Source organism: Pempheris klunzingeri, chromosome 2, assembly GCF_042242105.1.
Source record: "Pempheris klunzingeri isolate RE-2024b chromosome 2, fPemKlu1.hap1, whole genome shotgun sequence".
Lineage (NCBI taxonomy): Eukaryota > Metazoa > Chordata > Actinopteri > Acropomatiformes > Pempheridae > Pempheris > Pempheris klunzingeri.
This window is the reverse complement of record NC_092013.1, coordinates 30872808-30886981: the sequence shown is the minus strand read 5'-3', so window position 1 is coordinate 30886981 and position 14174 is coordinate 30872808. Positions and strand designations below refer to the sequence as shown.

Below are 14174 nucleotides of genomic sequence, written 5' to 3'. Positions count from 1 at the left end.
TATCTTGATAGATGATCAATTATTTGTGCAGAAAAAGGCGGAGTGCATTCTTCAGTAAATCTAAAGCCCTTTAAAAGGAGCCGTGTGTGAGGGGAGCTGCGACCTGCTTCATTCTTTGCTCGTCATCCACAATCAGGCTGTTTTAAAAATGTTTACAGCTCAGATAAACAGGATAATCACAGCCACATTTAGTCTCCATCTACCACACACTCCACGCTGAGGGTGTCTGGGGGGGGGAGGGGGGGGGCACGCTGGGGGAAAATTATTTGCAGCAACTGTAAAAACAAAAGTTAAGATTGCATTTTAATTAACTTTTCAACTACAAACAAACATTTTTTGGCGGGAGCCGGTCCCACTGTCGGGTTTAAACAAACAAAGTGCACGGCGACGTGAGCAAACCCCCCCCGCCCCCCAACAATAACAGCTGAGCTGAGAGCTGGACACCATTTCCCACACCGAAGGCTGCAGGTGACCACTGCTGCACCAGGCCATCTCACACACACACACACACACACACACACACACACACACACACACACACACACACACACACACACACACACCATCCTTTGCATCACCATCATGCTTCAGTGCAGCGTTTCAAACACACTATGAGTGTTTCAGAAAATGTGTGATTTTATTCTATATTATAAAAAAATCTGTAACCCAATAAATAATAATACTGCTAATTCTAATACCACTACTAATAACAGCAACAATACTACTACTAATACTACTACTGATAATAATAATAATAATGATAATAATAATAATGGTCATGATAGTGATGATAATAATAATAATAATAATAATACAAATGATAATAATAATAATAATAATAATAATAGTGATAATAATAATAATATCATTGTTAATTGCTGTGAATCAAATAAAACTGGTGCAGTTATATATTTTGGTTTTTGAGCATTTCCAGATAGAAACATTAAAAAATAAAAATCAGGTCTAAAAAAAAAAAAACCAACCCGGAGTGCTTGGTTACACTTTGGGGTGTGACTCACTGTCCTGTCATGTCTTTTTGACCTTTTAAGCCACACCTCCAGGGGCGTATTTCACAGCCATCTGAGATCTGAAACCTGTCTCACAAATTCAAGGTGACAACTGCCATCCTACACACCATCACTGACTGTTTTCACCGTTCCCGGAAACGCCTCCCCATGTCCGCTGCGGTGAACGGCGTGCCCGCGGTCTACGGCTTACCGGCTCTACACGGTTACGCAACCATGCACGTCTTCAGATGCATTATTTGAGTCAGTTGAGATTTAATTAAGATCACAGCCTCTAAAATCCCTTTCAGATGAAACTGTAGTCAAAAGACAATGGCTGACACATCCTGGTGCAGATTGTTTCTATTCTCTTCACACCAGCAACGCGAGGCTAAGCCTTGTTTCCATGACGGCAGACAAGAGGGCCACAAACCGTGTTGCTTCTTGTCACCGTCAGTGTTGTGTATAGTATACAGACAATTAATAAAATCAGATGGAAACAGATATTCAGCAGGTTAGAAAAGCACCAGGACGCTGGTCCAATAATCCTCCCCCTGATTCTGTGGGTGCACCCCGTCCCTCATTGTTTTTAAAAACAGAAAGGTCGAGGCAGAGACGAGGGGTGGAAAAGACCTTCTGCCATAAAACACTCCACACCGTGTAATCTCATCATTATCCTGCCATCTCAGCCCTTTGAAACACATGGCATCTCGAGTGTGGACTTAATCTCCCAATCTGAAACAGAGACGCACGAACAGCGAGCAGTAATGACCCTTAAAAAATGAATGAAAGCCTTTTTCAAGTAAAAAGCGGCTGTAGTGGGGAAAGCCGGGGACTAAGAGCAGCTGGTGGCTCACTATATCACAGCTAAACTATTCCCCGTCCCGCCTGCCGGCTCAGCGCAAAGCAGCGACCGTCCCTGGAAAGGATATCCCAGCGAGCTGCGAGCCTGTGGCGGCTACCCCCTGTGCCCCCCTCTCCGGGTACACGGCTAATATCTGGTTGCCTATGTCATGGTTTAGAAATGACAGGTGCTGGCAGCCCCTCGCCTTGACAGGCCACTGCACAAATAACGCCCCTGCCTGAAAGGGCTAATGCACTACTAATGAACAATAAATCAACTTTGATTACAAACTGTCAACCCAATCAGCTCGCACTCCAGCTCTCCCAAACTGTGAGTCTCTGCACAGCTGCACGGCATTACGGTGCACGCTGCCCTGTTTAGGCTCCGCTCTCCTCCACCTCCTCCTCCTCCTCCTCAGCCATCTCTTTTCTCCTCCGTCTCTTCTGTCATTCAGGAAAACACTTTCTTAGCACTGATGCAAGGTGCCGAAACCTTGTCACCCAAAAAAACTTTGGGTGACAAGGTTAAGTGCAACAGAGAGGAAAAGTCCACCACGTGTGAGTCCTGTGTGTCGCTGCACAACTTCTAATTACTGCCATCTAAACACGACCCAACGTCAGAGTGTGGCAGGCAGGACTCGACGCTGGCAACAGGAAAAACTGAAGAAAATGACCACAGCTTTCCCCCCGACATGTTCTCTGCAGTCCCTTTGTTGCTACTGCACACACACACACACACACACACACACACACTGGAACTTTTCAGGAAGATCAGAGCGATGACATTTGGAGTGACAGTGTGTCTCTAACGTGGTTTTGCGGTGACGGTGTCAAATATAGAGCTGCGGCCGCCCGTCTTAATTCACTGTGACACCGAGGGGAGAGCGAGGATCCGTCCAGGCCGTCGCCTCGGAGCAGGAGAGGTCTGTGTCTGTCCACCACTCATTAACTCACACCAACACAAGCAGCAGAGCCCAGAGTGGGACGCTGACAAAAGACCCTCGGCACATTTTAAATGCTTTGCCCCGGAAACGTTATTCATTCATTCAACAATACAGCACAAATATCCTCATTTTCAGAGGAAAACAACAATGCAAAAGAGCAGGCAGACAGACCTGTCTCGAGTTTCCCCCAGAACTTTCCATCATTCAAACAGCTCAGGGTACAGCACGGGATCCTGCCTGACTGGTTAGCTCACTATCAGCAAAGTACACTGAACTAAACAAACAGCGTAAAAAGGCTGAGAGAAACTTACTGTAGACGGCCGGCTGTCTAACACGCTGAGGGACAAACAGGCAGAGCAAAGAAACTGTTGCTTAGACTACAAGTGAAACATCCCAACCACCTCGGAGCACGAAGAGCACGAAGAGCAGAGGCAGACAGGAGCCCACGGTCCACTCGGGCTGGCTTTCACAAGCTATCCGGTGTGATTGGGTAAATCTAATGTTCAGGACACCTGCTGTCTGAGTCTCTCCCATCAGGACAGCACTGCAGACAGAGGAAGCCCTGGATAACTGCTGCTCTCACACTAACTGCATGACAAAATTAAGCAATTACAATGATAGAACATCAGCAATAGACAGACAATAAGCCTCCTTTTCTCCTTTTCCCTGGTCAAATTAAATTGTCAAGTTTTTACACAAGAAAGCTGGCAAAATCACAGAAATCAATCATATTGACAAACCTGACAAACTCCATTTAGCTGGCAGGGTAAACAGAGTGCTGGGCCACGCGGTGTGGAGTGAAGCAGAGCGGAGAGCCGAGCAGAGAGGGAAGAGAGAGAGAGAGAGAGAGAGAGAGAGAGAGAGAGAGCGAGAGGAAGGGAGGGAGAGAGGGAGGGAGAGGCACTAGGCTGCCGGCTCAGGCAGGGAAGCTGAGAAGAGGCGCTGCTGTGCTGTGGTGGAGGCTCCAACCTTCCTCGGGATACAGACAGATTGCACGCGCAAGGTTGCTCCCTGGCTGACAAGATACAAAACTATCCAACCAACCACGCCCTTCTCCACCAATCACAAGCAGCCCTCCAAACATAATCAATTCAAATGGGGCCAACAATAGGGAGCCGCGGGCTGAGCTGCAGGTGAACCCGTGCCTTTGTGTGGGGGCCCCTTTAAAAAGAGAGAGAGAGAGAGAGAGAGAGAGAGAGAGAGAGAGACACACACACACACACAGTTGACGGCTGTTAACCCTTTGACCCCTGCCGGGACTCCGGCCGTGCTATTGAAACAATGGGAGCCCAAAGAAAAGAGGCCCTTTAATTAAACAACAGATAAGTAAACAGTGGTATCCAGCAGAAAGAAAGAAAAGTGGCCCTGCTATCAGCCCCTTTATTGTTCTGCTAAATGGAAGTGTTTACAGCGCCGGAACAAAGACACAACTCATTCCACCGCTGCAAACAACAAACAGCCCGGAGCCACTTTTTCTGCCTGCTCGCTTTCCCAGGATGAGACGCCAGTGCACGGACTCCATGGGGAAAGTAAGTCCAAGTATCTGTGAGGACAGTTAGTCCAGCCCTGGATCTCCTGCACCATCTACACTCTCACACCACAGCACGCAACTAGTTGCAATACGCAGAGACTAGTCTGTGAGTATTTGGCCATAAAATCAACTTTTTCTCTAGTTTTTAAACACTTATCCCACAATTTGGCCTCAGCCGAGCTAAAACCACTTACATTAACAGCCAACGTCGCACCAGCTAGCAGGCAATCCATCCAACTCCATCCCAACGAGAGCAATTAGCTGTCATAATATCATCACACTGTGTAACACCCGCGCGCTCTCAGTGAGGGGAGAAGACAGCAGAGCAGAACAGGACTCTGCCACCTACTGGAGATCCTCCTGAACTCGCCTGCAGAGAGGGGGCAGGCAGGATGAGCAGCCTGGATACAGACTTTAACCCAGAGCTATCTGCTTTCAGCTGAGCGTTTACTCCACAGTGCAGTCCACGGACAGACGAGCTGAGGACCAGACTTATCTGCTCTGAGCAACAGCAGTGAAATCAGGTTCACTATCGTGTGCAACCCACTTAACAAAGAATTAGAGGAAAGGCATGAGGCAAGATTAACACCTCACTTTGTTAATTATCATGACAATAAACACGGAGCCGAACAACAGAGCTCTAAAACACAGCTCGTATCGGCAGCTATAAACCCTTGGCCGAGGATGAAGGAATGTTCATGGGATGCATTCCAGTCTGCAAACACACTGGTAAAATAAACAGAGCGCCTGCATAACAAGCCACCGCTCTCCTCTGCTAATAGCTAACAATGAGAGCCGGCCTGACCTACATAAATTATTGACTGGGACACCTCACGTGTCAAAAGTGACAATTCCAATACATATCATAGTCAATAATTCAGAGGGAGAAAAGGACGCTTTTATTTTCTATCTGACACCCTCACACAAAAAGACAGTGACATGCTTACACACACACACACACACACACACACACACACACACACACAGTGTGGTTGAGGCTATGGCCACACTCTTCTCCCCCAGCACTCTCCCTGGGGTGGTATGTCGGCGTATTCTCAATAAAACACCTTCTTAGCAGTAATAGGCCACTGTTCTCATTTCAACGCTCCCAAAGGCCTCATGATAAATTTAGCAGACGCACAGTTCAAGCTTCTCCTCTCACACACTGTCTTTCTAATCCATTGCCTCTCTGTGCCTGCGCCGTGTAAAATAATTACACATACGTGTCGACGTGATACACACGCTATATAGATTTTTTTTCCCTCTGCACAGAGAAGCATCGATATCTGTGAGCCTTCAACCGGCGTCTCCTGTGATAGTTTACAGAGCGCACGGAGCGATTGTGTTCATGACAGAGTGGATGACAGTATAAAATACTCCCATTTCCTGCTTGAGTTAGAGTGAAAGTATGAGTTAATGTCTGGTCTGGCCCGGGCTCGGCCCCGGCTGAAGATAACGGCTCGGCTCCGATTACAAAGCCTTCCCAAACACTCGTACAGCTGCACCGGCGTGCCAGCCCACGTCTTCCTGCTGCCACAGAGCGGGGGGGGGGGGGAGCAGAACACAAAACTCCACTCGCTCCTTTTCCTCAAAGGCTCTGGTGACCTGGACCACTGTCACGACAAGACAAACACAGCCCGTGTCCCCGTGTGTGTGTGTGTGTGTGCATGGAGTAAATCATTGTTTACTGATGGTGGGAGTCAGCAGGGCAGGTGTGGGACCTAAATAAATAGCAGCTGCTCTATATACCATCGCCAAGGCAACACAAATACCTGTTAGACCCACAGCCGTACCACTGTGTGTCATCTTTCTATTGTGTTTGTATTATTTCATCTGTGTCCCTTGAAGCACTTCATGACAGAAATAAATCACACTTATTTTCCAGGCTACAGTCAAACTCAACAGAAGCCACGTACATGGGACGGTGGTGAGCCCCTCACTGGCAGCGACAGCAGCAGGACCAACCTGAGGACGGCCTGCTCTGCCCCACGCAGGCACACGGGCTTAATGTTACTCAGACTGCGTTTGTTGGATTTGATTTTCCACTGCAGGGTTTTACTTGCTGTGTTTTAAAAGAAAGGGCATTTCCACTGAAATGACACGAGGGTGGACTAACCCTCCGACAGCCCTCCGATAGCTGGAATAAGTCATATTCAGAGTGGATGAGGTTATCACCCGAAGCAGAGTGGAGTTACAGTAAGTCACGCCTCAGTCACCGTCTTCCTCCTGCTCTATTCTACGTGGCTTTGGTTATTTACTTTTAATTTCAGCATTCAGGAGCACATTGTTTAGTCAGCACATGTGAACCCTGTATTTGCAAAATATTTCCTGAGGTGATATGCCAGCCAGTGTATAACAGAGCCGTGTTACAGCGTGTACCGTCTGGTGTGGTTTTTCACTTAGTCAAAACAAGAACACAGCATCGATTTAAGGAGCGGAGGTGGGGGAATTTCTGCATCGTCTTGTTTGGTGATTGATTCAGCTTTGATTGAACTCACAAGCTATATTAGTACACACAAACGGTATTCTAATAAGCAATAACTGTGGCTCTGTGCAGAAGGATAAACACTTGACCGCTGCATCTGAAGCCACGGAGACGTACAGTGTGTACCTGCACAGTCAGAGGCTTTGATATGGGAGATCCGCTCTGGCACCGTCCGAGCAGCTGTGTCTGTGGGTGGCTCCTGCCGCCCCCTTTTTTAGGAAGAGTCTCCGTGTCGGACGCCGCCCGTGCCGCTGACCGCCGTGATTAACTGTGAAGCTGACCTCTCCTGCGCTGTTATTAAACTGTATTTGTTAGACCAATAAACGCTCCTCTTTATGTGGATTTCTTCTGACCAAAAAGGCTGCACCAAAATGCAACAAACAGCTAGCTGGTGTTACTCTGACCTGATGCTTTCTGCAGACTGGGTGTAGCTCCGTGGCTGTGATGGTTTACTGTACCACGTCCAACACAAACACAGAGCTCGCCTCCAGATGATGTCCTCATGGGGCCGAGGAGGGCCCTTCTGTCTCTGGCTGTCTGAGCGAGACAATGTCTCTCTCTCTCTCCTGCTCTTAACAGAAAGTGAAAATGGAATCAGACGACCGCCAAGCTGTCGTAAGTGTGCGACGACACCCACAGAGAAGCTGATGCTGACTTGACTGCACCTTGCATGGCTGTTAGTGTTTATTAATGCTATGGTTGACTGTGCATCCATCCTTCCAGGCCTCTGCAAAGGGCGTGTGAATCACTGCAAACAACACACGCTTGACATCAAGATATAGTGCCAGAGGATGACACACAGATACAACACATTTTAGAGGAAATGTGTGTGTGTGTGTGTGTGTGGATGAGTGAGGGGGGCGTGGGGTTGAGAGGGTTCACTGCTTGAAGGGAAACATCAGGCCTAAAATGAAAAGAGGGTCCTGAGAATGGTGAGTGGCTCCCAGCGCTGTGAGTGGAGTCAATTCGACAGTCATCGTCTTGGCTGGGAGAGAGCTCCTAACACAGCCCCCCCCATGCACACACACACACACACACACACACACACACACACACACACACACACACTCTCCGAGGCCTGGATGCGTGGAACTAGGACAGATGACTTCATTCTGACAGGATTATCTCAAACCTGGTTCTAATCTATACAGTACACATAATACATTTTTACAATATGACAGGGAAAACAAGCGGCACAGGAGACGGCCTGGTCCCGGGGTTCCACGCCAGTGTTGCGTTGATCATTCCTGACAGATCGTATCACCTCTAAGCAACGTGTGCGTCAAAAGGAGATTTCATTACAGCATCACCTTGAGACTTTTTACAAACACGAGATAAGGATCACGCACACAGCTGATGAATTATGGGACTTTACTGTTAGAGACGCTTTACAGACCGATAGGGGGGCCATCCTCAACCTAACTGCCCTAAAGTATTGACGGCAAAAGCCCAGAATAATTAGAATATATTCAAGTCTACAGGCTAGCCTTTGTTTCCAGCCTTTGTGCTAAGCTAAGCTAAGCTAAGCTAAGCTAAGCTAAGCTAGGCTAAGCATCAATCTTCTCGTCTAACTCTTGCTTGGTTGGTTTAAGTGCTTGTGTCCACATGCTGTCCTCCTTGTTTTACACATTTTTCCTCCTGACCGTGTTATTTCCTCGTCTACAATTCCTCAAATGTATTTTGACGACGACATGCCGCCCCTGTTGTCTTGGCCAGGTTTCCACAGAGAATCTGTGTCTCACGGCAACAGAACATCAGTCCAGTCGCTGTCACCCCGCCAGTGGGCTACCGCTGCCGGGCAACTGGCAGACCGGGCGGCGGGAACACCTCGAAATGCTGCCTCAGATGGCCCTGCAGCGCTGGCGGAGCTCCAGCTGACAGACTTGGGCCTCGTGCTCTAATGACTTACAGATTGGGGCGCTGTGGTATACATGTGTCAGGACAATGCCATGGGCCCACTGCAAAAACAGTAGGAGAGGGGGAGAGAGGGAGAGAGGGAGGCGGCCGGCGGCTTCTCCCCGTCCTGTCACACAGAGGCTTGGCCCCTGGATTGTGTCACATCACGCTTCCCCCCAACAGACCACAAATGAAGGATGTGAGGGGCAAATGTGGGGGAGGGGGGGAGGGGCGCTCCACAACTTAAAAGGCTTTCATCCTGTAAACTGAAAAGACATTATCTTCTGACCTGGAGATGCCCTCTCTGAGGCCGTACACTATGGTGTGAAAACAGAGGGAGAGAGGGAAGAGGAGAGGGCCGGCCACAGCTGAGATAAGGAGACTGTCTGCTGGCACGCTTTAAAACATTATCTGTGGTTTCTCTGTCTGAAGAATAACAAGTGATGCACCTTTGACATCATGAAAATGTTCAATGCAACATTTATCAGAGAATACCGAATAGTGTTTCTCATTGAAAAACAAAAGGCCGTCACATAATTACAATAAATAGAAAAGCCAGCGAAGCCCAGAGGAGAGAGATGTTCTTTTAGCTGCACATTCTTTACACAGGCGCTCTTTGAGATGAAACATGAAAGCTCTCAGTAGCAAGTGTCCTGACGTTATCTTTTCCCTTTACCCCTCTCTACACTGAAGCTGCATGTCTTCACTTCCCCACATTATCCACCTGCCTCTCCTCACACCGCTCATTCATGTCCTCTCATTACGCTCAGCGCAGACGTACTACAGACAGAAAGCAGCCAATGTCACTCCGGCAGCGTCCGCACAGGGAGCTTCAGCTGGCCGCTGGCCATTCCTCACACTGCACCAGTGACATGAATAATGAAGGCCAATCGCAGGCACAGTCCTGGATGGGAAACAGGCGTAATCTGGGCATTACACTGATAGCACAGACACCATGTTGACACAACATCTCCAGCCCAGCTGAATGCCACATAATCCCCTGTAGGAGGCGGCGGCCTACCTGGGATCTCGTGCAATGAGGTGTAGTTAAACAGCCGGGCTCGTGAGCAGCGCCGCAAACGAGCTTCGGCTTCCCCTCCTCCCACCTCGGCGCTGGTGGACTATCAGCGAGGGTCCGACAGTGTTGTTCCTAATTACCTATTTCTCCACTCCTGATCCTGCGGCTGGCATAATTAGTTACCTGGGGCTGCAATCCAATTTGAAGTGATGACAAGAAAGTGATCCATGAAAAAGTAATAAGTTAAATCCAATTTCAGCCTGCCTCTAATTAAATGCACATGGAACTAATGAGTCAAACCCCACCATTTCACTGATAATGGTAATTAGCGGGGTGGGAGTTGCCGGCTCTCGTCGTCGCGCCACTGTAGGTGTGAAGCACAGAAAGGTAAAAGCGGCATGGATTCTTTTAATCACACGTGTCATTCTGTCAATGTAATTTACTGCCTTTTTGACCAGTCAAGTATGTTTAGCTGCTTTCCTGCTGCTGTTTGTATATGTGCTCTGATTAAAGCGCCTCTCGGCTGCTGAGTGTGCGGCGGAGGCATCTCCGTCCAGAGGCGGGGCCGGGCGGCGTGGGGGTCAGGGGGTGTGGGGGGCACCCCTGTCGGAGATATAAAACCAAAGAGCCATTTAATGCTGATCAAGGATTCTGAGGCTTGTTTGACTCGTATTTTCCCCTTTACTCTGCTGTGCAGGTCACCTCTCTCAGATGTTGTGTACAAACCGTGCTTCATTATTTTTGACTTGAATAAGAATGAATTGGAAAGTGAGTCACATCTCCAAATGAGTAAAAGTCTCTCTGCACATCTCCTCGTGCCTAATGGGAAGACCGCTGAGATGAATGGAGCCTCGTCCGCAGATCAGGTGCTTTTATGGGGTGTCAGCTTACTACACAGCCTCATAATTGTTGGATCATGTCTTTTGATGACCCGGTCCAGCTCAACGGAGAATCATTATCCAGGCTGTGTGACGGAGATAGTGGATGTGGTGTGTGAAAGGGGCTCCTCTGAGCTCGGGTTTGTTCTTAAAAGAGGAAGAGAGACCGTTACCCTCTGGTGTTTCACATCATGTGTTTGTGAGAGAGAGAGAGAGAGAGAGAGAGAGAGAGAGAGAGACGGTGTGGGAAAAAAACACGAGAGATCTCACCACCAGAAAACCATGAGAAGAAAGAAAGAAAAAACAAAAACAAGCGTAACACATCCTCACCCAGAGCAGCACACTGGTGTCTATGTATGAACGCCTGGCTTTAAACTCTGTGTGTGTGTGTGTGTGTGTTTAATTAGCAGAATATGTAATTCAGAGATAAACAAACACTTGTCTGGACCTGTGGCTTTTTCATAATGGCATTTTCAACCCAGAAAAATGTAACATACAACATTAGAGAGCAGGCAATTTATGGTGTTAGTTAGATACTACAGCGAGCCTGCGCTCTCTTCACAAGGAGCAGGCAGGAGGGGGGGGCCGGGGAAAGGGCCCGACTCTCTTTTCAATAGCTGAGTGACAGCTTGGCCAAGCTCTCTGTATACATTAATAAATTAGAATTTTAATTTTGTCTTTGTCTGCAGGAGATGGTCTAGTACTTCACTATGTACCAACAACTGGCTGTACGCTGGAATCTGCCGCTCTGGTCCCCTCTGTTGACCTCTGCAGCACAATTCCCTGCCAGGCCGGGGAAACTGTTTAGTTTGATCCTTTCAACTTATTTGAATCCTGACAAATATGCACACAACTGAAAGGTCATCACAGTCATATTTCATCCTCTGGAGCTATTCCGAAGACATCTGCACAACAAAGAGGCTTTTTCACAACCTGACATTAGACCTAGCTGCTACAATAGCTCATTAAAAAGGGCCCCCAACGGGATAGTAAGGGTATTAAATATTATATATATACACACATAGAGAGCAGGGCCGCTGTATTAATTACCAAATATGCCCTCAAGTCGTTTGCAATTTCACACTGACACAAACAACCGCTCCTTGTTCAAACAAAGATATACATCTATGAGGCAGCTGATCTGAAATTAACGTAAATATTGCATCAGATATGCGGCGCCGTTTGTATTCAAAGCAGAACAAGATGAAAAATAATTAAAAAAATAAATCCTGCTGCTTTTTTCTTTGCATCACAAAGGCAGTCCAGATAACTGTCCTACCACCTCGTTACCTCCCCCCACCCTCACACTTTCCCACCCCTCTGTCCACCTGGATGAGCCACCTCTGCTGTGGGATGCTCTACAGCACCTCCTGCTGCTGGAGGCAGGGACCTGCCTCCTGTGTGTGTGTGTGTGTGTGTGTGTGTGTGTGTGTGTGTTCGCTCCTCTGCCTGACCAGACTCACTTAAGGCTCTGTCACTGGTCACTGCCCCCTTTCTTCTCCGCTGTCTCCGTTCCTTCTCCTGCTAAACTCAGGCCTCTCTGCACGTCACTGCAGCCACGTGTGGCCACACTGAGGCTTTTCTTACATCACAACATTCAGCTGCTCCTGATAATCTACGTCAAGATTTACATGAGACATGCTCGATTGTACAAGTGTGTGTGTGTGCGTGCATGTGTGTGTGTGTGCTGCTAAATCACACATAATGCACGAGCATACATAACTGCAAATGCTGCACTGCCAGTTTTAATTTCCTGTTTGTGAACTAAGAGCCATTTCTCGTACACTGTGTTCTAGAGACAGTTGCACAAGTTCACTTCATTCTTTGTATTTGATCAACCACAAAGTCAAATAACCGAGGCCTCTGATGATCAGCAGCTAATGACTATGACAACATATTTTCGTACCTGTAGGCTCTGCTGCTTGTCGTTGGCTTTGGGGGATTTGCGGCCGGCGTTCTGCTGAGACTGTTGCTGCTGCTGATGCTCCTGCTGCTGGAGGAGAATCTGCCGGGCCACTTGGAGAGCCTAACAGAGAGAGATACGTAGGGACATTCTCAACAAAGGACAAGCTAAAAGAGCCCGGAGAAGACTCTGACTCCTACCATCAGAGCAGATGTATCCCCTTAGAACAGCCCTCTGATAGATAACAAACAAACATTATCTTTTCATTCTCTCCCATTCAGAGTCATAAATCTTCGGAGGGCATAAACAATCACTCCACGAGCACACGGGGAACAATGGCCACATGTCAAAACACACTGTCAGACAAAGGAATCAGCTGCAGCCATTCAGAAGAAATATTTCTGTGTTGATAAGTTGCACTTCCAGCACACACAAAGTGTCACAAAGACACTAATCAGAGCTTTTGATCCTCCTTCAGCTCAGTCAAACTCCCCCCAAAAAGGCTCCAAGTATCTGTTAAAGGACAGGGCCTTCTCAGTGGAAAACAAAATACAGTGCAGTCACATGTTTATTGCTCCAGCTACTCCCTTTTCCCTTCCGATAAATAATCAAACATGCCATCCAGAGCAAACAAAGCTGGAGAGAGCTGGGGGAAAAAAACACAGTGGTCTTGAAAACGGTCAGCGATACCAAGAAAAGCAAGCGTTGTGTTCCCACAGTGAGCTGGCCAGCCTCACACCTCCACCAGTAAACCATCTGGGTAAATAACTGGCCTCATTCTTTCCGTGTTCCTCAGACGATCGCTCCCACAATTAAACAAACAGTCGGGGGGGCACATCCAAGCTCATCTCACAGACGCACGACCTCTGACTTCTCCAGTCAATTAATTCAGGAGTTTGGAAAAGTCGATGTTTAACGAGAAGATAGTGAGAGCACAAAAAAGGAAAAGCTACAGAGCGACGTGTGAACAAGTGTGTGAAACCTGTGAGGGACTGTGTGAAAGTCAGATGTGTGCACTGGTGGGGGGGGGGGGGGGGGGGGTCAGACAGAAGAACTACAAGAAAACTGGTCCCAGTGCCTGTAAAGTCTGACAAGACTGTAAGACAGAGAGCTGGGGAGCAGCTGTGTGTGTGTGTGTGTGTGTGTGTGTGTGTGTGTGTGTGTGTGTGTGTGTGTGTGTGTGTGTGTGTGGACCCTCCCAAACACACGGCTGTTGGATGACATCATGAGGCATAAATATGACCACAGGCTACAAAGAGGCCACAGTCCTGGCATTTCACCACACTCAACTTTAAAGTACAGAAACCCTCCTCCACCACCTCCTCCTCCTCCTCCACCACCTCCTCCTCCTCCTCCTCCTCCTCCTCCTCCTCCTCCTCCTCTACGCTGTCTGTCTATCCGTCTATTTGTCTCTGAGTTCTCATGTAGAGTTCTCCAGTGAAGCTGGAGCGACACATCTCACTCTGCATGCCTAATCGTGGTCTGTTTAGAAATTTGTGCGGGGGAACCCCCCCACCAGCCTGTACAGTCATATAAAGAAAGAATACACTGAAACACAGAGCGACGTGGCGGCGATATTTACATTTTAGGCATCTATCTTACAATGTGGGGAGTACCAACATGAGATAATATTGTCAGACCGTCATACAGAGCACGATGATACCGAGCATTT

General features: G+C 48.1%; 1 protein-coding gene across 11 annotated transcripts in view; it reads right to left on the bottom strand.

The window, feature by feature from the left end:
- Nucleotides 1-14174, bottom strand: part of foxp1b (forkhead box P1b) — a 143881-nt gene that overhangs the window by 39577 nt on the left and 90130 nt on the right. For 10 of the 11 annotated variants that reach the window (XM_070841096.1, XM_070841170.1, XM_070841153.1 and 7 more), the window contains one exon: nucleotides 12506-12625. In XM_070841096.1, the coding sequence (XP_070697197.1) occupies nucleotides 12506-12625 (120 nt within the window). Of the gene's footprint in view, nucleotides 1-3531; nucleotides 3762-12505; nucleotides 12626-14174 lie in introns of those variants that run through there. The other variant, XM_070841179.1, reaches the window with a different exon arrangement.